General features: G+C 56.0%; 1 protein-coding gene across 11 annotated transcripts; it reads left to right on the plus strand.

The window, feature by feature from the left end:
• The first annotated feature begins 758 nt into the window (after positions 1-758).
• Positions 759-19181, plus strand: ATG16L2 (autophagy related 16 like 2). Of its 11 annotated transcripts, none has more exons than XM_057750023.1 (18): positions 759-920; positions 2830-2929; positions 3511-3613; positions 7007-7080; positions 7383-7634; positions 7783-7848; positions 8227-8334; positions 9905-10130; positions 10501-10606; positions 11354-11424; positions 11692-11763; positions 11862-12114; positions 12298-12403; positions 13087-13236; positions 13430-13477; positions 13600-13701; positions 14055-14100; positions 18622-19181. In XM_057750023.1, exons 1-18 carry the CDS (start codon positions 803-805, stop codon positions 18661-18663), a joined length of 2043 nt encoding a protein of 680 aa, XP_057606006.1. In that variant the 5' UTR covers positions 759-802; the 3' UTR covers positions 18664-19181. The 11 variants fall into 11 exon arrangements, with proteins under 11 accessions (XP_057606006.1, XP_057606003.1, XP_057606010.1 ...); XM_057750020.1 differs by lacking the exon at positions 14055-14100 and adding an exon at positions 9358-9420 and having other exon boundaries at positions 10022-10130; positions 18622-19180; XM_057750027.1 differs by lacking the exon at positions 14055-14100 and adding an exon at positions 9358-9420 and having other exon boundaries at positions 10022-10130; positions 11862-11982; positions 18622-19178.

Below are 19181 nucleotides of genomic sequence, written 5' to 3' on the forward strand. Positions count from 1 at the left end.
GGATTCTTAACCACTGCGCCACCTAGGAAGCCCTAAGGTCCTAAATTTTCTGCGACAAACGGGACCCTAAAACCTTGCTCCCCACAAGAGCAGTTCTGCCTCCCGTCTTTCCAGGCCCGAATCTGCTGGAAGTTTCTATGTCCTCGAACCTCTGCATTTGTTCTTCCCCCTGCCTGGAATCCGTTTCTCTCTCCTCCTGGCCAATTCCTATTGCATCCCTCACGACCCAGCTCAGTGCCATCACCTCCGCAAAGCAGGGCCTCGTCCCTTCCTCTTCCGTGCTGTTTTATCTCGCTGTCATACACTGTCTGCCTTGTGGCTGCGTCGTCTCCCCTCGCCAATCCTGAGCGCCTGGAGGGCAGGATCCGGGTGTGAGAGTGTCTCCAAGTCCCCAGTTTAGAGAGCCGCCTGGTCCGGAGGGTCTGTTACTGTTGGCTCCGGTCCGGGCTCCTTGGGGTTAAGGAACACAGGCCCCGGAAGCCCCGCCTGCGGAGCGCGCCAACAGGCGAGGGGGGAGCCGCCCCGGAGGCTCGGATCTCGGTCCTCGCTCACTGCGCCGTCAGCGATAGGCGCCCCCACTCCTGTGAGGCTTTCTGCGGGGTCCCGATGGTCTAGACCCTGGGGGCGGTTCCCCGCGACGTCTTCGTTCCGTCCTCCCCGGAAGAGCGCGCTTGGTACCACCCGGGGATTCCCCGCCGCCACCCGCCCCCTGACGTCGCGGAGTCCCCTCGGGGCCCCGCCCCCGCCCTGCCGCACCTCCTTCGGCGGGAGGAGCGCGCGCTGAGAGCGCGAGAGGGCGGCCATGGCTGCGCCCGGCGCCCCCTGCGCCCCCGCCGCCCGCTGGAAGTGCCACATCGTGCGGCAGCTGCGACAGCGGGACCGAACGCAAAAGGCCCTTTTCGTGGAGCTTGTGCCGGCCTGTGAGTGCAGTGCGCCCGGGGGCCGTCGAGGAGACGGGGCTCCGGCGCGGGGCGAGGGTTTGTCTGGCTCCCCTGGCTGTGCACCGGTGGGTGCACCGACGCCTTTTCGCCTCCGAAGCCTGGGGCCTGCTGGACTCGCTGTCTGTTACGCCTTATCTCCGACTAGCCACCATTCCTACCCTTTCCCGTCCAGGCTCTGCGTAGAGCCCCATCCTGGACGGAGCTCACTTCTAGTGCTCCTGCTCTTCCGCGCCCCTCAGGGCCTGGCCCTGCCTCCCGCCGGCTGGGCTTCTCGTGCACGGGTTTATAAGCGAGTGTTGGATTTTTAGGGTCTCTTAGATTTCCCCTTCCTGGGGGGGGGTCCCCAGGGTAGAGCCTGGTCAGTCCATTTGGTCCCCATAAGCACAGTGAACGATCTCGGGATTGTCCATTGCAGCTACTTCTAAACTCTGAATCTCTAGGGACGCAGTTCAGAGCCTGAGGCTTTGCCACTGACAGGAGATCCTGGCTTAGGTTTTTGGAGCATCTCTGTGCTCCACCAACCCCAGCCTGAGGGAATAGCAGGGAGCTCCAGCCTGCGGAGGGAGGTGGCTGAGCCTGGGGAAGTCAGAGTCTCAGAGTGTTTCTGGGGAGCTGTTCAGGAAGGGATATAGCATTTTAAGCCAGGATGAACTGGTGTGCATCTGTGTGTAACACCTCTGGTCATCTGAGATTGTATGTCTGGGGCTGAAAGTCTAACCACAGTCCCTCCAGCTCCATAACTGGTCCTAATCTTGGCTGCTGCTTAACCATCTCCCCCCAGCCCCACAACTGAATTTGTCGCTCTTGTTCTGGGAGATTTCTTTGCAATCTTCCCGGCTGCTGGTCCTCTCAGTTCAGAGATGTGAGGTTATCCCCCTGCCTCTAGGCAGCCTCACTTCTCCACTGCTCTGATGGACAATGGAACCATCCAATTTGAGGGAGGAGTCACCCCCATCCCCTGGGAGTTGTGAATCTGGGACTGGAGTGATCCTGGAGGGCTTAGCTCAGAGGCACTGAAAGTGCAGTCTTCTCTGTGGTCTTGGGCAAGTCATACCCCTAAGCCTCTGATTTCTCACTCATAAAGTGGGCAAAATGGCATATTCTTTGGATTTGCTGGGGAAGGGAGAGGGGAAGAGCAATGCCCTGGGCGTTGGGGTGGGTTTTTCAGTGAGAACAAGGCCAGCAACCTAGGTGACTGATCTAGGTGACCTAGGTGACTAGTAGGGGACTGGGAGAGGGAAAGGAGCTGAGGGGTTAGGCCTGGGCTTATCACCTCTACCCTATCCTGGAACTGGTGAGAAAAGAGGAAGTGACCATCGGTGGGGTGGAGGGGCTGTATTCCAGGGTCTGTAACAGAAACTACCAAACTCAGGGACTTTCTGTTCTGGCCTGGGAGAGGACTGGGAGGAACGTTACATCAACCCTGGGGAAGTCAGAATTGTTTTTTAGCCCAGAAAGTTAGAGCCCCTGGAAGGGAAGTCATCTTGCCAAAGGCCACAGGCTAGTGGAGCTCAGTTTGTTTGTCACTCTCTGGGACCAGGCCCTGTCGGGGGATCAATCCCTGGCCCCTTCCTTCCCTCGAGAGCCTCAGCAGACAGTGCCCACCTGCAGTGGTCGTCCTTCTCTATCCCTGGGAGAACAAGTCTTCTCCTGGGCGGGCCTGGGGGCTATGCTCCTAGAGGCTGTTCAAGGGCTGGAGGTCCTGATAGAGCTACACAAACACAAACAGGCAGAGGCAGAGCCCACCCTGCCAATAGGTTGGACTAGCCCACCCCCTTCTGCATCCCTGGGCTCCTGCATCCCTCCCAGCCAGCAAGGTAACTTGTATGCCTAGAGTCTGCTGGAAAGCATCTGTCTCTGCTCCAGGCTCACCCTTTTGCACCCCTAGATAACCGTCTCCTAGAGAAAGCTGAGCTGCTGGCCAGGTTCTCAGAGAAGCTGCAGCCAGAGCCAAACGATGTCACTCCTGCTATCCACCAGGGCCCCTGGTGAGTGTTTTTGCGTTTGTGGTCACACTGGGCTTCCTGTGCCTGGGCCCTGCCCCCACTGCCTGTGCTGGGTTCATTCTCTCCCTGGAACCTCACTGGCCCTTGGGCTGCTGCCCAGGGAAGGGGGAGGCAGGCTCTTGAGCCTTCCCCCAAGCCAGCTGCTCAGGATGTCCTTCTCCCCCAGCCTTCTCAGTCCATCTCTCTGCATTTGTCCCATCTCTCCCCCCTCCCACCCCCACACACCTGTCTTTTTCTGTTTTCCTGCTCCTCACCTGATGCCTACAGAAAGGGCATGATGCCACCTATCCCAAAGAGGGAGTGACGATGAGAACCAGGAATGGGTTGGGGCTCAGAGTTGGGTGATGCTTCTTGAGGGGGGTCCTGGCCTGGGAACTCAAGGCCTGGGGGAATCCCAGAGCAGAGGAATCACAGCAGCCCCAGTTTCCGGAGACTTGCTGTTTCCTCTGTTGACTTTCTGGCTCCCACCTTCCTCAGGAGAAAGTTCAAGGTTTCAAGCTTTTCATGTGCATCCTCTGGGTGAATGGAGGGACAGTGAACACCACTCTCTGATTGGTTGGCAGGGAGGAGGAGTCAGGGCCTGACTCAGACCAAGTCCCATCACCAGAAGCTCTGAGTGTGAAGTGGCAAGAGGAGGAGGAGGGGCTCCGGCTGGTGTGTGGAGAGGTAGGCTGGGCAGGGGTCTGAGAGAGAATGGGGTGGGCCCAGGATCCAGGACTTTGGGGCTGGCAGATGTCCAAGGGAGCCAGCACGTGAGGGAGATTCCCCAAGTCTAATGCCTTGGGGCCAGACAGGGGTCAGAGTGCTCTCTAGCTTGGCCCTGGCAGCCCAGAATGAAGTGGGCTCCCACAGCAGCTGGAGGAAGTGAGGTGAGAGCTCAGGGAGGAGTGTGAGGTGTGCAGGAAACAGGTAGCCTCTGTTCCCCCTTCTGGATGGTCTAGCCTGCTCTGCTCACCACTTGCCCTGCCACCCCAGTGCCCAGCACCAGCTGATGCGCAGTAAACAGCTGCAGACTAAGTCAGCTGGTCCCCCTGCTGCTGTCCCCACCCCACCCCGATGGTGTCTCTTGGCTTCTGTTTCACACACTCTCCTGGTTTTCCTCTCATTTTTGTAGCTGTTGCTTCTGAACTTCCTTCTCTGGTTACTTTCCCTGCTGCTTATTCCCCTTCCTTTAGATGTGGGTGTTCTTTGAAGCTTGGGTGGGTTCACGGACTCCCGTGGGCTTTCTGTTTTTGCTAACTCCCAGACCCATCTCTAGCTCAGCTTTCTCTTATGAGCTCCAGACGCTCGTGCTCAGCTGCTTTTTGGACTTCACATCTGAAATCAAACTCACCATCGCCCCTGTAATAATATGGCCAACACCACACTGAGGATGCTGGGCTAAGCGTTACTTCAGCCAGTCCTCCACAACTTTATGGTTTCAGAGGAAATGGAGGCTTAGAGAGGTGGAGCCAGGATTTGAACTCCCTCCTGCAAAAATCCACCTCCTGTGATCTCCATTAATTCTTTCAACAAATATTTATTGACAGTCACTAAATACAAGGCAAGGGCAATGCAGCAATAAACAAGACCTGGCCCCATGGAGTTTCCAGTCCACTGGAGGAGGCTGATGGGCCAGTAAGCACCTATCTAGTTACCGCATGCCATGTCACTTGCTCAACTAATGTGTGGTTGGGGCTATGAATGCAGTGACAGCCTCTCCCTCAGAGCGCCTGTTGTAGCTGCAACTCTACATTTGAGAGGTGATTTTCAAACATCTGAGCCCCCTTCTGGGCTATGAGCACCCCAAAAACTGGGATGCCTCTGGTTTGCCTCCATTGTATAGCCTGTCTCCACAGTCCAAGCTAATGAATATTTGTAGACTAGGTGATAAATGAGGTAGATCCTTTCCTCCCCCACTGGCAGTCTCCAGGCTGGAAACCCAGAAGCAACTCTGATCCCTTGCAGTCCTCCATCCTGAGCTAGTTGCCAGCTCATGGATCCTGCCTCCACATCCATCAACTTCCATTTCTTGTACCCTGTCTGGCCTGGTCTAAGTTACTCTCATTCCTCCCTGGACAACTCCTCCTTTGGCACCCCCATCCATTCTCCATTCAGCACTCAGAGTGATATATTTTAATAATAATGATCTCTATTAAAAGACAAGTAATACACAAATACATGCTTGTTGTGAACATTTCAAGAGAACAGAAGCCCACAGAGTAAAAAAGTAAAAGCCCTTTTCACCACCTCTACGCATTATCAGTTTGGTACATATTTTTCAAAGCTCCTTAGCCTGGCTCCCCAGTTGAGTCCTCCATCCTCATGCTGCATTTCCTGCCACTCTTTTGTCCCTGAGCTCATGGTTCCCTTTGTCTGGGATACTTCGACGCACCCCTTGCCCTCCGCACTCCCTCCTCATCACGTCCTCAGACAAACCAGCCAGTTCCCACTGGATATGCCAAGGAATGGGGAGGGGCTTTCTCTTTAATTCTTAGTACTGTCTCACATATCACAACAAGCATGTATTATTGTTGTTTTAATTTTTTATTGAAATAATTATAGATCCACGGGAAGTTGCAAAGACAGAACAGAGAGGTCCTGTGCACCCTTTACCCAGTATCCCCCACTGCTTACATCTTATGTAACTATAGTACACACAACCAGGAAACTGATATTGGTTTGAAGTGTATGTAATTCTTCATTTTGCCATCTGTGTAGATTTGTGTGCCCATCACCTGTGTAGATTTATATTTCATCACCACAAAGATCCCCCTCTTGCTACCCCGTTTTAGTCACAACTCACCCCTCTCCTCCAACCATTCCTAACTTGTCTAACCACTAATCTGTTTTCCATCTCTATTATTTGGATTTTGAAAAGCATCAAAAAAAATACTGAATACCAAAACATCAGTGAAAGTATATGACAGGTAAGGAAGAGGAAGTGGTGGTCAGATTGTTTAATGGTGGAAGGAATTATTATTGTTATAAACTGGGCCAGCTATGAACCCCAAATGTGCTGTTTCCCTACCCCGGCCCACTCACACAGGAAGTTAGTGCAGGTGGACACCAACCTTGTTCCACAGCTAGTCCCTCACCAGGTCCATGGGAGAAAGAACACAAGGGCAGGTCAGCAGCAAGAACCCCAGCCTTGGTTATTTCGTGTTCCTCTTGTCACAGTGGTGGGAACTGCTTTGCGTAGCATTTGTCTCTCCCACTGACTCCTCAGCTCTGTGGTTTCCCCAGCTCTTGGCTCTTGGATGAAGGACTGTTCAGTGAGGCAGGGGACAGATGAGATGACCCTTACCCCCACTCTAGGGCTGGGGGCAGCTTTGGTATTCAGTCTGGGCCCTGTGCTCCCACAGTCCATTCCTATTCTTAGCCCATATGCCTCTGCTCCGAGCTCCTTGTTGCTCTTTGGGATCTATGCTTGGGTAGGCCAGGGCTTGGAGAGGTGGGGAACAGAACACACATCCCTTGAATCCCTCCTGTAGACCAGCCCTGTACTTGGGGCATGTTAGGTGGCCTGGGTTCAGATATCAGTTCTGCCATTTAGCTGTGTGACTTTGGGCAAGACACTTAATCTCTCTGTGTCAATGTCATCTGTAAGATGGGGAGACTGGCAGTACCTACCAGATTAAAAGAGTTAATACTGTAGAGTGCTTAGAACAAGACCTGGCACACAATAAGTGCTATATAACCAATCTCATTATTTGAAATACTATTCCTTATAGTAATTGTGTGTTACCTTATGAGGTAAGCACTGCCATTCCCATTGGACAGGTGAAGAAACAGAGCATGTTCAGAACCGTTAAATGACTACCCTGGGTCACAGGAAAAATAAGTGGTGCTGCCAGGCTTGAAACTCAGGCTCCAGAGCCTAAGGCCCTTCCGTTGATCCCTGAAGCAGTGGTGCATTCCTGTGCTTGGTGCTACACCTGTCTGCGCCTCGGCTCTCTCCTGAGCTAGGGGTCGAGTGGGAGGAGAGGCAGATCCCGTCCTACCAGCCTCTCCGGCCCGGAGAGGGGCTGGAGGCCCTGCCCAGAGGCGCCCATGCCTACCTGTCCGGCCCCTCCGCAGATGGCCTACCAGGTGGTGGAGAAGAGCGCGGCCCTGGGCACCCTGGAGTCGCAGCTGGAGGAGCGGCAAAGCAGGTGAGCAGCGGGCGGTGTGAGAGGGGCCCCGCGCACCTCGGGGAGGCTCGGGGCCATCACTGCCGAGGGGAGGGGACGGGGTCACCCCGCGGGTCTGCGGAAGGGCCCGACAGCTTTCCCCACGTCTCCAGACGCACCCCTGGCCTGTGGCCGGTCGCAGAGGTCGGGAACTGCAGGACTCCAAAGGCTTGGTCGGAGACGTGGCCCAGCCGCCCGGCTGGCCGCGTGGCCAGGGGCAGGTCCGTCCCAGCTCCGAGACCAGCTCCCCCAGGGGCTGACGGAGGTTCTCCCGGTTCCTCCAGGCTGGCGGGGCTGGAGGCCCGCGTCGCGCAGCTGCAGGAGGCGCGCGCGAAGGAGGCCGGACAGGTGGACGCGCGGCGCGCGCTGAACGCGGCGCAGCGGGCGGCCTACGAGGCGCTGCGCGTGCACGTCGGGCACCAGGAGGCGGCTCTGCGCAGGCTCGAGGAGGAGGCGCGCGACCTGCTGGAGCGGCTAGTGCAGCGCAAGGCGCGCGCCGCCGCCGAGCGCAACCTGCGCAACGAGCGCCGCGAGAGGTGAGTGCCGGCCCCGCCCTTCCGGGAGGGGAGCAGCCGCGCGTCCTGTGGGGCTGGGGCTGGGGCTGGGGCCGGGGCCGGGGCCGGGGCCGGCCCCGCCCTCCGGGCACCAGGGCAGCCGGACTCTCTGGAGGCTTTTCTCTCCCAGGGCCAAGCAGGCGCGGGTGTCCCAGGAGCTGAAGAAGGCAGCCAAGCGGACAGTGAGCATAAGCGAGTGAGAATGAGGATGCGCCGGGGCCCGCCTGCCGAGCTTCCGCCCTGGGCTCTGCGCCCGAGCTCTGTAGTGCCCTGCGCTCCGTAGTGCCCTGCCCCGGGCCGCTGCGGTCCTGCCTCGCCTCCGCCCCCCCCCCCCCGCCCGCGGCCGCCGTGCGCCTGACCGCCCGTGCGCACAGTGACGGTGCCGAGGGCCCCAGGTGGAACGAGCCCAGGACTCGTGCACACATCTGTGGTCATGGGAGACAGCACCCAGCACACGTGCGCCCGCACAGACCCCCGCATCCCCGGGGCTGCACATCGTCACCGAGTAGGGCCCAGGGGCACGGAGGGGCTGGCCTGGCCCCGTAGCCATCCTGCGCCTCATTCTCTGTCCCAGGAGCCCAGCCGCAGTAGGCGATGGGATCAGAGAGGAAGCAGAAACTCTGGCCCTGGCTGCCGAGCCGGCGTTCCTGGAGAGTGAGGCCAAATGGAAGAGGCCCTTCAGGTGAGCACTGTCCCAGAGTTCTGATCTGGGCCCCACCCCAGAGTCTTCCTCTAGCACCTTGGGCCAGGTCTTGGGTTGAGAGGGGGCTTGAGGAGAGACTGCAGTACAGCTTGGACCCCAGGACAGATCTGACCTCCAGTGCCTGGAGCTACTTGGGGTCAGTGCCACCTCAGGGACCCCAACCTATGTCCTCACCCCTTTTTCCTCCTTCCCAGGACCAGAGCTCTGGGTGTGGGATGTCAGGTTGGTGAAAGGGTGTGACCAGGAGGGAACCTGTGGGCAGGGTCCAGGGCTCAGCTGTCATAGGCATATGTGTGCATACCTGGGGACATCAGATCACATGTGTATACAGGCTTAGGTGAGTGTACTTGAGTGCGTGTGAAGCATGTGTAGTTGTGAGCTCACATGGGTGGGACCTGATTGAGGTTTCAGTCCTTGGGTGCCTGTCCTCCCCAGTCTCCCCCATCTGTCTTGCTTTGTCTGGCATTGAGACTGCTCCCGCCCTATTCCCCAGCCTGTAAGCTCTCCCCTAGCTCTTTCTTGCAGGTCACTGGTGTCCAGGCCTCAGGGTAGTGAAGAAACCCTGGGGAGGGGCATGGGATGCTGGTCCCCAAAGCCTTGGCAGCCCTGGTGGGCCAGGTCATCTCAGGACACATGCTCTCCTGGGCATTTTGGGGGTCTAGGTTTCCCCACCCCCCTGCCCCCAGCCTTGTGCTCTCTCAACCTGGGGGCACCTCCACACCCCCTCTCTCCCCTGCATAGGCCCCAGCTCAGCCTCCTATGAACTTTTGTTTGGGGGCACTTGGGTGGTGAGGCAGTTCTTAACCATCATGGTGAAGCTGGGAGACTCCATTCCAAATCCCTCCCTTCCTCCACCTTTCTGGGACTGCTCTGGGTCATCCTGCCCTCCTGGCCTTGGGGAAGCCAAGTTCTTATCCTGGCTCAAGAGTGTAGGGATGAATGACTGCTGTTTGCACACCCACTGACCAGTCCCTTAGCACATCTCTCTCGATTCTGCCCCAGGTCTGCCTCTGCCACCTCCCTGACGATATCACGCTATGTGGATGTGGTGAAGGGGCTTCTGGAGTAAGTGTGTGTGCACCAACGTGTGTGAAGGTGGTAGGCCCCTTGGATGTGTGTGTCAGGCTCCTGGAGCCCAGTCCTGGGCTGTGTATGTGTCTTGGTCTGTCCTTCCGTATGTTGCCCAGCACTCCGTGTGTGAGTCTTTGCTGAATCTTAGAGGCAGGAGCTGGGTGCAAGGCCTCATTCCTAGCCCCTACCTGGCTATCTTCCAGGCTCTGCCCCACACCCAAGGTCCTCACAGGGGACCAGAGCTCCAGCCTTAGGCCAGACAGGAACTACCACTCATTTGGGAAATGGAGGCTCAGAAATGTCAGGGATTCATTCAGGGTCATGGTGCCAAGCAGTGGCCAGGCCAGGACTGAAACTCTGCTCTGAGGTTTCTCTGCATCCACCAACCCTGGCCTGCCTCTGTGCCTGTCTTGGTGCCCCTACTGTCTCCACATTGACCCCTGGTGTTAGAGGCTAGTGGGGACCATGCCTTCTGCAGCTCCTGGCCGTGTTCTGCCATCTTCTCTGTCTGTTTCCTGTTGTTGCTGCTTCAAGAGAGCTTGAGGCTCCCATGTCAGAAGGCCTTGTTGAATGCGCTCCTGACCCCCTCCTGCAGTTTCAAGAAGAGGAGAGGCCACTCAATTGGAGGAGCCCCCGAGCAGCGATACCACAGCATCCCTGTGTGCGTGGCTGCCCGACTTCCTACCCAGGCTCAGGATGTGCTGGTAAAGAGGAGCTGGGCCGAGTGCATGGGGTACAGTACGGGAATGCAGGTGCCAGGAGTGTTCCAAGGAGGCTGGGGAAGCAAGGATGGGCCCCTCACTGGAGCAGGAGTTTTCCTCCCACAGCTTGTGGTGGGAGCCGTTTGGCATTTTATAATGAGAGGGAAAGACAGGAGACCGGGAAACACGGGGGGAGGCTGCTGCAGGGGTCCAGTCAGAGATGATGAGCCCTGATGGGGCCAAGTTTGAAGCTTAGGGTTCGAACAGAGACCCTGTGGAGCTGCTCAAGGATGCGTGACAGAGAGCCATGAGTGTGCGCAGAGAGGCGTGTGTGGCGAGGACTAGGGGCGCTGACCTCCCATTTTCCCTGCAGGATGCTCACCTCTCCGAGGTCAATGCTGTTCATTTTGGCCCCAACAGCAGCCTCCTGGCCACTGGAGGGGCTGACCGCTTCATCCTCCTCTGGAACGTCGTGGGAGGTGAGGGTCCGTGCCCACAGGCCAGCCCAGTCCTTTCTCTCTAGACCTCACCCTCAGCTTGCTCTTTGGTGGGCAGAGGTCTTGGGTCTCTTTGTCTTTGGTCTCTTTGTGTTTCCTCACTTGGGACATTATTGTGGGCAGTGACCAGATGACGCCTTGGCAGGAGTTCTGGGCTCACTGCTCCTGCGAAGGGCAAAGCCTCCCACTTCCTGGAGTGGGGGCTTGCAGGGTGGGGAGGGCTAAGCTTAGATGGTCCCTTTTGGGGCAGTGGGGGTACCATGTCATAAGGTTCTACAGGGACAGGCCCTTGAGGGGCAGTCCCGAGTCCATCAGGCCACCTCCTCTTCTAGCGTCACTGAGCTCTCAGAACTCAGTTATGAGACAAATGTTAGCTCTCTACTCTGTGTTCTGCAGAGGGGGTGTACTTGGGGAGTGAGAGCCGGCTCCTGGAGGCCTCCTGGAGGAGGTGAGTCTCCAGCTGGCTTGGTCCTGGCTTGCCATGCCACCTAGGGACAGTTCCTTCTCTCTGGTCCTCTCCTGTGAGATGACCTGTAGCTCCCTGGGGCCCCCTGCTGGCAGTTCAGGAAGGTGCAGCCTCCAGCTAGACAACCCCTCCCCGCCCCCACAACCCAGCAATTCTGTCCTCTAACTTGCGAGAGATTCATCTTTCCACTCACAGTTCAGGCTCCTCTGTGTCATGAGATTAGTGACTTCATCTCACCCGTTCCTTCTCCTGGTCCGCTCTAGGGCGCCTGAAGGCCAACCAGACTCTTGAAGGAGCTTGCGGCAGCATCACCAGTGTGGACTTTGACCCCTCGGTAAGGGGACTTGGGTGGCATGGGGTGTTCCTCCCCAGTCTCCACACCGGGCAAGGCTCTGGGACCTGAGGGAACACCGTGTGTATTCTAGAACCAGGCTCTCGGGCTCCTACACAAATCCTCCTCCCTGGGCCTTGATTCTCCTCCGCCTGCCTAGTGACCTGGGCTGGGGGAAGCTCTGAGGCAGCCCCGGCCCTCTGCCTACAGGCCATTGCCTCTGGTCACGCACGGGCCCAGGACCTCTCCGTTCCTTTCTCATCTCCCCAGGGCTCCCAGGTACTGGCAGCTACTTACAATAAGGCCGCCCAGCTCTGGAAGGTTGGGGAGGCGCACTCCAAGGTGAGGCCTGCCGGGGGGCAGGGGTCATGCCTTGGGCCTGGAGGGGTTTGTTCCGGGGTCTTGGCCATCCCCGTGATGCATATCTGGGATGGGGGCAGGAGACCCTATCTGGACACACGGACAAGGTGACAGCTGCCAAATTCAAGCTAACGAGGCACCACGCGGTGACCGGGAGCCGGGACCGGACAGTGAAGGAGTGGGACCTTGGCCGAGCCTACTGTGAGGCCCAACCCTCCCCTTTCCCGCCTGCCAGGACCCTGCCGGGCCGTGGGGGACCTCAGCCTGCTCTCTGGGAGTGGCTCCAAGATTTACAGGCATTTGGGATGAAGGCCTCTCTTCTGTCCCCCATTGGTGATGCTTTCCCTGGTTTCTTGGGGACCTCAGGTTTTGGGCTGGAAATCAGGGGACCTGGGTTCTAGTTTTGGGAGGACACCGTACCTCTGGGGCTTCTGGGCCTCAGCTCCTCCATCCATCCAGTGGGCTGGCTCCTGATAACCCTTCTCTGAGTCTGGGGCTCTACTCCTTGGTCCCTAGGTTCCAGGACCATTAATGTCCTTTCCTACTGTAACGATGTGGTGTGCGGGGACCATGTCATCATTAGTGGTCACACTGATCAGAAGATCCGGTTCTGGGACAGCAGGTGATAGGCGCAGGCTGTGGGTGGTGGAGGTGGGAACAGGGTTCCTGTGTTCTCTTCTTTTTCTGGTCACGGAGCCGCAGAGGGTACCTTGGGGAAGTGAGGCTCTGGTGGCTTCTGTGCTGGGCTTGGCCCCTTGAAGGCTCCGCTGCCCCTGGAGACCTGTGCCTCCTTCTTATGGGCCCTTGGTCCAACCACCGGACTCTGCCTGGGGGTCTTGCCAACCAAGGTGGAGAAGCTCTTTTTTCTCATGTAGTCACCACTTTTTAGTGAAAAGGAACACAAGTTTTAGTTGTTATTTGAACCTAAGAGCCCAGCATTAAGCTTGAATGGTTTATAAAAGCCAGTGCTGGAACTGGTGCCAGGGTCAGTGCCAGGCCTGTCTCAGACTTCTTACTCATCTGCAACAATTGCCTTTTGAAACCCTTTGCTCTCACTTTCACATGTGTAAAGACAGACGTTAATTGCTTCCCCTCCCCAGCACTTATTTTCGTGACTCAGGGGTTTCGGGGGCTCTGGCTTTGAGTAAGTTCCCTTTGGAAGGGGCTGGCTGCGGTGGGAGATGAGTTGACAGCCTTGGCCCTAGTGGCCTGAGACCAGGGGCGCCTCTGGACTTTATTAGTCTGTCAGGAGCAGCCTTGTCAGGGTGGCTGCTTCTCATCCTCGTCTTTGTCCCTGCTCCTCAGGGGACCCCGCTGCACCCAGGTCATCCCTGTGCAGGGCCGGGTCACCTCCCTGAGCCTCAGCCATGACCAGCTGCATCTGCTCAGCTGTTCCCGAGATGATACACTCAAGGTCATCGACCTGCGTGTCAGCAACATCCGCCAGGTGTTCAGGTACCTGCCTCGTGCCCACTGACCCCATGGCTTTGGCTGTGGCAGCGGGGCCTTGTCCCCTGTAAAAGGCCGGCCAGCAGGGGCCCTCCCTGGAGGCCCCTCTGCACCAGGGCCTGCTGTGAGGTGCCCAAGCCCTTGTCGGAGAGAGGAAGCTGAGCCACTTCCATTCTGACCTGACCCTGTCTGTTCTCAGGGCTGATGGCTTCAAGTGTGGTTCTGACTGGACCAAAGCTGTGTTCAGGTGTGTCCATGAGAGCACAACACCCATGCCTGAGTGTGTCCCATCTGTGTTTGTGTCGGTGTGTGTATACCCGTGTCCTTACCTCTGATCTTCTCTCTCTTGCTCTGCTGTGGCCCCTGCAGCCCAGACAGAAGCTATGCACTGGCAGGTTCCTTGGATGGTGCCCTTTACATCTGGGATGTGGACACTGGGAAACTGGAGAGTAGCCTTCGGGGACCCCATTGGTGAGCATGGCCACTGCCCGCCCACCCCAGCCCCAGGGCCAGCCCCCCCCACCCTAACTCCCCCAGTCCTGCGAAGCTGATTCCTGGTCCTGACATACTTGGGATCCTGGAGCCCCCAGCCCTTGTCCCATATCTACCATCCCCTCCTCACCCCCGAGCCCTTCACAGTTCACAGGGTGTCTTCCCATGTGCACTTGGGTCCACTCTCACCACAGCCCTCTGAGTTCATTTTACAGGTGAGGAGATGGGCTCAGAGAGGGCCTCAAAATGCCCAGGTCCAGTAATGTGGGGCAGAGCCAGGCTGCAGGCCCAGCTCCTGACGCCCCCTGAAGCCTGCCTCTCCTTCTCCGCAGTGCTGCTGTCAATGCCGTGGCCTGGTGCAACTCTGGGAGCCACGTGGTGAGTGTGGACCAGGCCAGGAAGGTTGTGCTCTGGTACTAGTGCCACGACTCCCCTGCCTGAGCCGGAGCTCTAGTCCAAAGCCTGAAGCCGGAGGACAGCTTCCCACTGCCCCAGAGGCTCCAGGGCCAGCAGGGGTGCAGGGGTGGGGGTGGCTCAGGGCATTTAGTGGGTAACAAGGCCGGACAGAACCGGGCCTGTTTGTTTAAAAACAGTGTGGGTTGGGGGGGATTACAGTATTGTTTTGTTTTTTATCTCTGTTTCCTCACCTTCTCTGGCATAAAGTGGAAAAAAAAATGCATTTAAACTGGTGTCCACTTGCCTCTTTGCAGCATTCAGGGAACAGAGAAGCCTCTGGGCTGGAGGCTCAAGGAGACCCAGGCTTGCCCCCCACAGAGCTGGGGCGGAGCTGGCCCGGCTTCCCTGCTATTCACGTCTAACCAAGGAGATAGCATGAGGCAAGGTCCAGAGGCAGCAAAAGGCAGTGGCTTTTGGAGCCGTGGAAATTTCACCCGCAGTCCGAGCTGGTCTTGGTTCTTGAGCCCTTCTGCTTCAGGCACCCAGGGTAGACTGAGGCTGAGGAGGGCCCATGTGAGTTCTGAGGAAGGAGCAGCAGAGGCAGCCTAGGGGGGCCCTGTGGAAAGGACCCTAAGACACCAGAGTGATGGCAAGTAGTTGGTATACCAGGCCTGCCTTTATTTATTTTTAAATTTAAATTTATTTATTTATTTATTGGCTGTGCTGTGTCTTCGCTGCTGGTGGAACTTCTCTAGTTGCGGAGAGCAGGGGCTATTCTTCATTGTGGTGCGTGTGCTTCTCACTGCAGTGGCTTCTTGTTGCGAATCACAGGCTCTAGGCACACAGGCTTCAGTAGTTGTGGCACATGGGCTCAACAGTTGTGGCTCGCAGGCTCTAGAGTGCAGGCTCAGTAGCTGTGGCACATGGGCTTAGTTGTTCCGCAGCATGTGGGATCTTCCTGGACCAGGGACTGAACCTGTCTCCCCTGCATTGGCAGGTGGATTCTTAACTACTGTGCCACCAGGAAGTCCCCAGGCCGGCCTTTAGACTGGGGCCATGTTATTGCCCCAGATGCAGACCCCAGAGTGGGTGGGGAAAGCCTTCTGTGTGTCTGTGTGTTGGGGAGGACATCCGCGGGCTGGGCCTGGGCCTGAGGCTTCGCTTACATTAGCATCAAATTTAATCCACACAACAAGCATCTGGAGTACAAGGCAGACCCAATAGGGTGGAGCCTGGGCACTCCATTTCCTTCCCCAGCCTGGGGCATGGAGGAGGGTGAGCAGGACAGCCATTGCCAGTCACCAGGCATCAAAGGGGACCTCCGTCCTTGAGTGATAGGGGCTGACCTCTGGGGGTCTGCTCAGTTGAGATTCAAAGGCTTTACTCTGGAACTCTCAGCTTCCTTATTACCTTACAAAGCCTCCCTTAGGGCATCCCTTTGTCAGTCCCAGGGATTTGGAAGCTATTTCCAGGATGGGCAAGAGAAAGTTAAGAGCCTGGACTCTGCAGCTAGACTGCCTGGGTTTGAATCTCTGCTCTACTGTTTAGTAGCTGAATGATTTTGAGCAAGTTATTTAATGTCTTTGTGCCTTAGTTTCCTTCTCTGTAAAATGGGAAAATAGTCGTATCTATCTCAAAGCTTGTTGTAAGGACTCAGTGCATCCGTATTTGTAAGTTCCCGGCACATGCCAAAGGCTGTGTAAACGTTGGCTACATACCCAAATCTACACTCTGCCGATCCCAGCTCACTCACTGCCCTTGGCCCAGCTGTCTCCTGAGGTCTGGGTGACATAGCCAGCTGCCTCCTAGACATCATCTCTCCCTGACATGAGCGTTTGTTCCTCTCACATCCCATGTCTGTTCGGGCACCAAGGCCTAGGGCTGCTGTATCTAACTCCTTTCCATTCCTGCTGCCACTGCAGGCCACCTTCTAGACCTGCTGTCTCCCTACCTATTCCCCTCCTTGGCACGGCCAGAGTGACTTTCTAAGGTGTTGTCATACATCCAGTCCTTAGACGTTCACTGCTTCCTGCAGGGGACTCCTTACCCTTAGGATATGGCCCTGCTGGCCTCAGCTGCATCTTCACTTCCTTGCTCTTTGAATGTATCTTGCATGTGATTTTCTCTCTACCCAGAATGTTCTTTACTCCCAGCCCCTGATTCAGATTTGTCCTTCAGGATCTCACTGAGAGCTTTTCCTCACTGCGAGGCCGGCTAGGAGCCTCCTCCGTCTCTGTGCCCTCCTGTTTGTGTCTGCCTCCCTCCATCTCAGTCAGGGAGATCTTGGAAGAGGCCAGGATGGGAGCAAAGTATTCTCTGGGATCAGGCCTCAGAGCTACAGAGAAAGCCTCAGGAAATGTTTATTAAGGGACTAAATTCTCTTACTTGAGGACTCAGCAAGTCTAACAGTTGAAGACTCTAGGAGTCCAGGATCTTTTGAATCTAAGACTCCTGAAGGTCTGGCCCTCATGCCCTGGCTCCCAGCGGCCACCAGGAGTCACCGGCTGCCGAGGTCTGCTGAGACCATCCTCCCACCTCCTGGGATACATGGCCAGAAAGACCAGTGCTTCCAGTAGCCACCGTTAACTGAGCTGTGTCAGGCCCTGGGCCTTGTACTTTCTAGCCAGTATCTTACTTGTCCCTCCCAGCCACCTGTTGATGCAAGTATCTCTTTCACAAATGAGAAAATTGAGGCTCAGAGAGGGTAAATGATATGAGATCATCACAGCTGGACTGATTTTGTTATGCTTTCTTTTTTTTTTTTTTAAACAAAATATTAGAGAGTGTGGGCTCCCAATTAAGCAGAGCTGCCAGGCATTCCCCGCCATGATCCAGCCACATGCCCACTGCCTCCACCACTGGCTGGGTGATTCTAGCTTTCTGTCTGAACGAAATCCCTGCCTGTGTCTTCTCTTTTCCATTCTGGCCCTGGGTGCCTAGGCCTGAGCCTGGAGGGTTAGTGTTCTTTGAACTGAGGGACATGCAGGGCCCCAGCAGGGAGGTGAACTTGAATCCTAGGAGGCTGTTAGCAGCTATACAATCTGGGGCAGGTACCCCACAGGACTTCAGTGAAGACTGCTTAGAGAACGCAGAAAAAGGAGCTTAGGAAATGATCTGACTCGACTCCTGGGACAGTGACCCCGTTATTCCCCTCAAGCCTCCCTTTTTTCATGGAGCAGATCTGACAGCACACACTTGCCTCACCTCAGGGAGCGCATGCACACCTACTTGGAGGAAATACTTCCCGGAGGAGCAAGTCTGGAAGGCCAGCGACAGGCCTGGGCATTCCAGGGAATGAGGCCAGCGTGGGGAAAAGGGTTGGCAAAGGCCAAGCAGGGGAAGAGCTCAGAGCGGTGTGAGCTGGGAAGGCTGCATCTCTGGTCTTTGCAGTCCCGGGCAGCAGACGGGGCAGGGATAAAACCCTGTGCTTAAAACCGCTCTGGGCTTTCCGTTCTCTCCAGGTTTTCAGTAGTTGCTACTCTGGTGTTCAGTACTCAGGGGCTGCCTGAGTTTGTTCCCTAATGTCAAAACCGTCACCCTCGCTGTGCACACGGACTGAGGGCCAGAGAGGGACCAGGGTCACACAGCAGAGCTGGGATCCAGGGCCCTGATTCCCTCTTTTCTAAAAACGGGACTCAGGTTCTGCAGAGAGGTGCTAGCCTGGTCTTCTGGAGGCCAGGTTCTAGGTTCTACTCCCAGTTATCTTCCTGAGGGACCTTGGGCAAATCACAGTGGGTGGAGTTTCCCCATCCTGCTCCACGGCTCTGGACCTCACCAGTGGTGACCCGGGCTCTTCCCCAGGGCTGCTCTACAGGCATGAATACCACCTCCTCTGCTTGCCTGAAGCTTGAGAGGGAAAAATGACAGAGGCTCTTGTTCTGGGCTCCTATTGCCCCTTGGTCATCTCCCTGTCCTGGGAGAGGCACCTTGGCTTAAAACTGCTGTTCTCAAGTCACCTCCCACCAGATGTGAGCCCCTTGGTGATGGGGATGAGAACTGAGTCATTTGTGTCTCAGATGCCCAGAACACGGCTTGGGGCAGTAAATTTGCTGACTAGACAAACTGCGATTGAGTAGAGGTGGTCCTGGCCCTTAAGCTGTTCTCTGGAGGAATCCTGGTGGCACTAGGTATGGACCCATCTGTGAGATGCAACATGCCATGTCTGGTACAAGCTGTTTTCTTCTTATAGATGCACATCCACTAACCAAAAATATTTTCAGCTTATCTGCATATTATCTTATTTGATCCTCCTGGGTCTTATGAAGTTTGTATTGTCTTCTCATTCCCACTTTACAGATAAGAAAAGCAAAGCCCAGAAAGGTGAAGGGATGAGCCTAAGGTCACATCTAATTGAGGTATTAGCCTGTATTCAGGCCTCTTGACCAGGCTCTTCCCCTGCCCCTCACAGGAGCAAGTTCGTGTCAAAAAGCATGCTTAGATGTTTAGCATACACTGTGGAAGAGGTGTGAACCCTAAGAGGTGTGTTCATTTCTGTTGTTTCAGGATAACATTCCAGGAAAATATTCTCAGACCAGGGCTCTCTGAAACGGACATGGCAGAAGTACTGCATTTGGTTTTTCAGTCAGCGGGACCGGGGGAAAATGATCCAGGAACAAGATGCTCTTTGGCATTCACGGGGTTCTTGGCAGATGAAGCAGTAAGAGCAAACATGGGGCGCATCTAGGAGGAAACTTATAATGGTTGTGTTAAGTTGTAGGATTTCAGGACAAATTATAATTGTCTCTACTAAACTAAAATTTCTGTAACTTGGTTGTATTTTGGGCATGAAAAAGTTTTATAACGAGCAAGTAAATGCAAAGATTCAGCCAGATTTTGTCATAAGGCCACTCAGAGGGTGAGGAAACAACTGGCCTCACAACCGAAAGCTTTGGCTGGGCTCCTTGGGCAGTGAGTGAATAGTGCAGCCCAGGTGTGGTCACAACCCAGGGGACTGTTTGCTTTGTCCCAGTGGAGAGTCCAGTGGCTTGAATTTTCAACTTCTGGCCATCCTGAGAGGTCTCTGTGTTAGTAAAGTCTGTTCTCAAATATTGTGACCTTTTTGT

This window comes from Hippopotamus amphibius, chromosome 9 (genome assembly GCF_030028045.1).
Source record: "Hippopotamus amphibius kiboko isolate mHipAmp2 chromosome 9, mHipAmp2.hap2, whole genome shotgun sequence".
Classification (NCBI taxonomy): domain Eukaryota; kingdom Metazoa; phylum Chordata; class Mammalia; order Artiodactyla; family Hippopotamidae; genus Hippopotamus; species Hippopotamus amphibius.

Bases quoted from the DNA above. Each gene is read 5' to 3' on its own strand.
- ATG16L2 (XM_057750018.1), top strand. From the start codon at position 803: ATGGCTGCGCCCGGCGCCCCCTGCGCCCCCGCCGCCCGCTGGAAGTGC. The intron at 2,930-3,510 runs GTGAGTGTTTTT...ATTGGTTGGCAG, and splicing joins GCTATCCACCAGGGCCCCTG to GGAGGAGGAGTCAGGGCCTG. The intron at 8,335-9,904 runs GTGAGCACTGTC...TGCCTTCTGCAG, and splicing joins AAATGGAAGAGGCCCTTCAG to CTCCTGGCCGTGTTCTGCCA.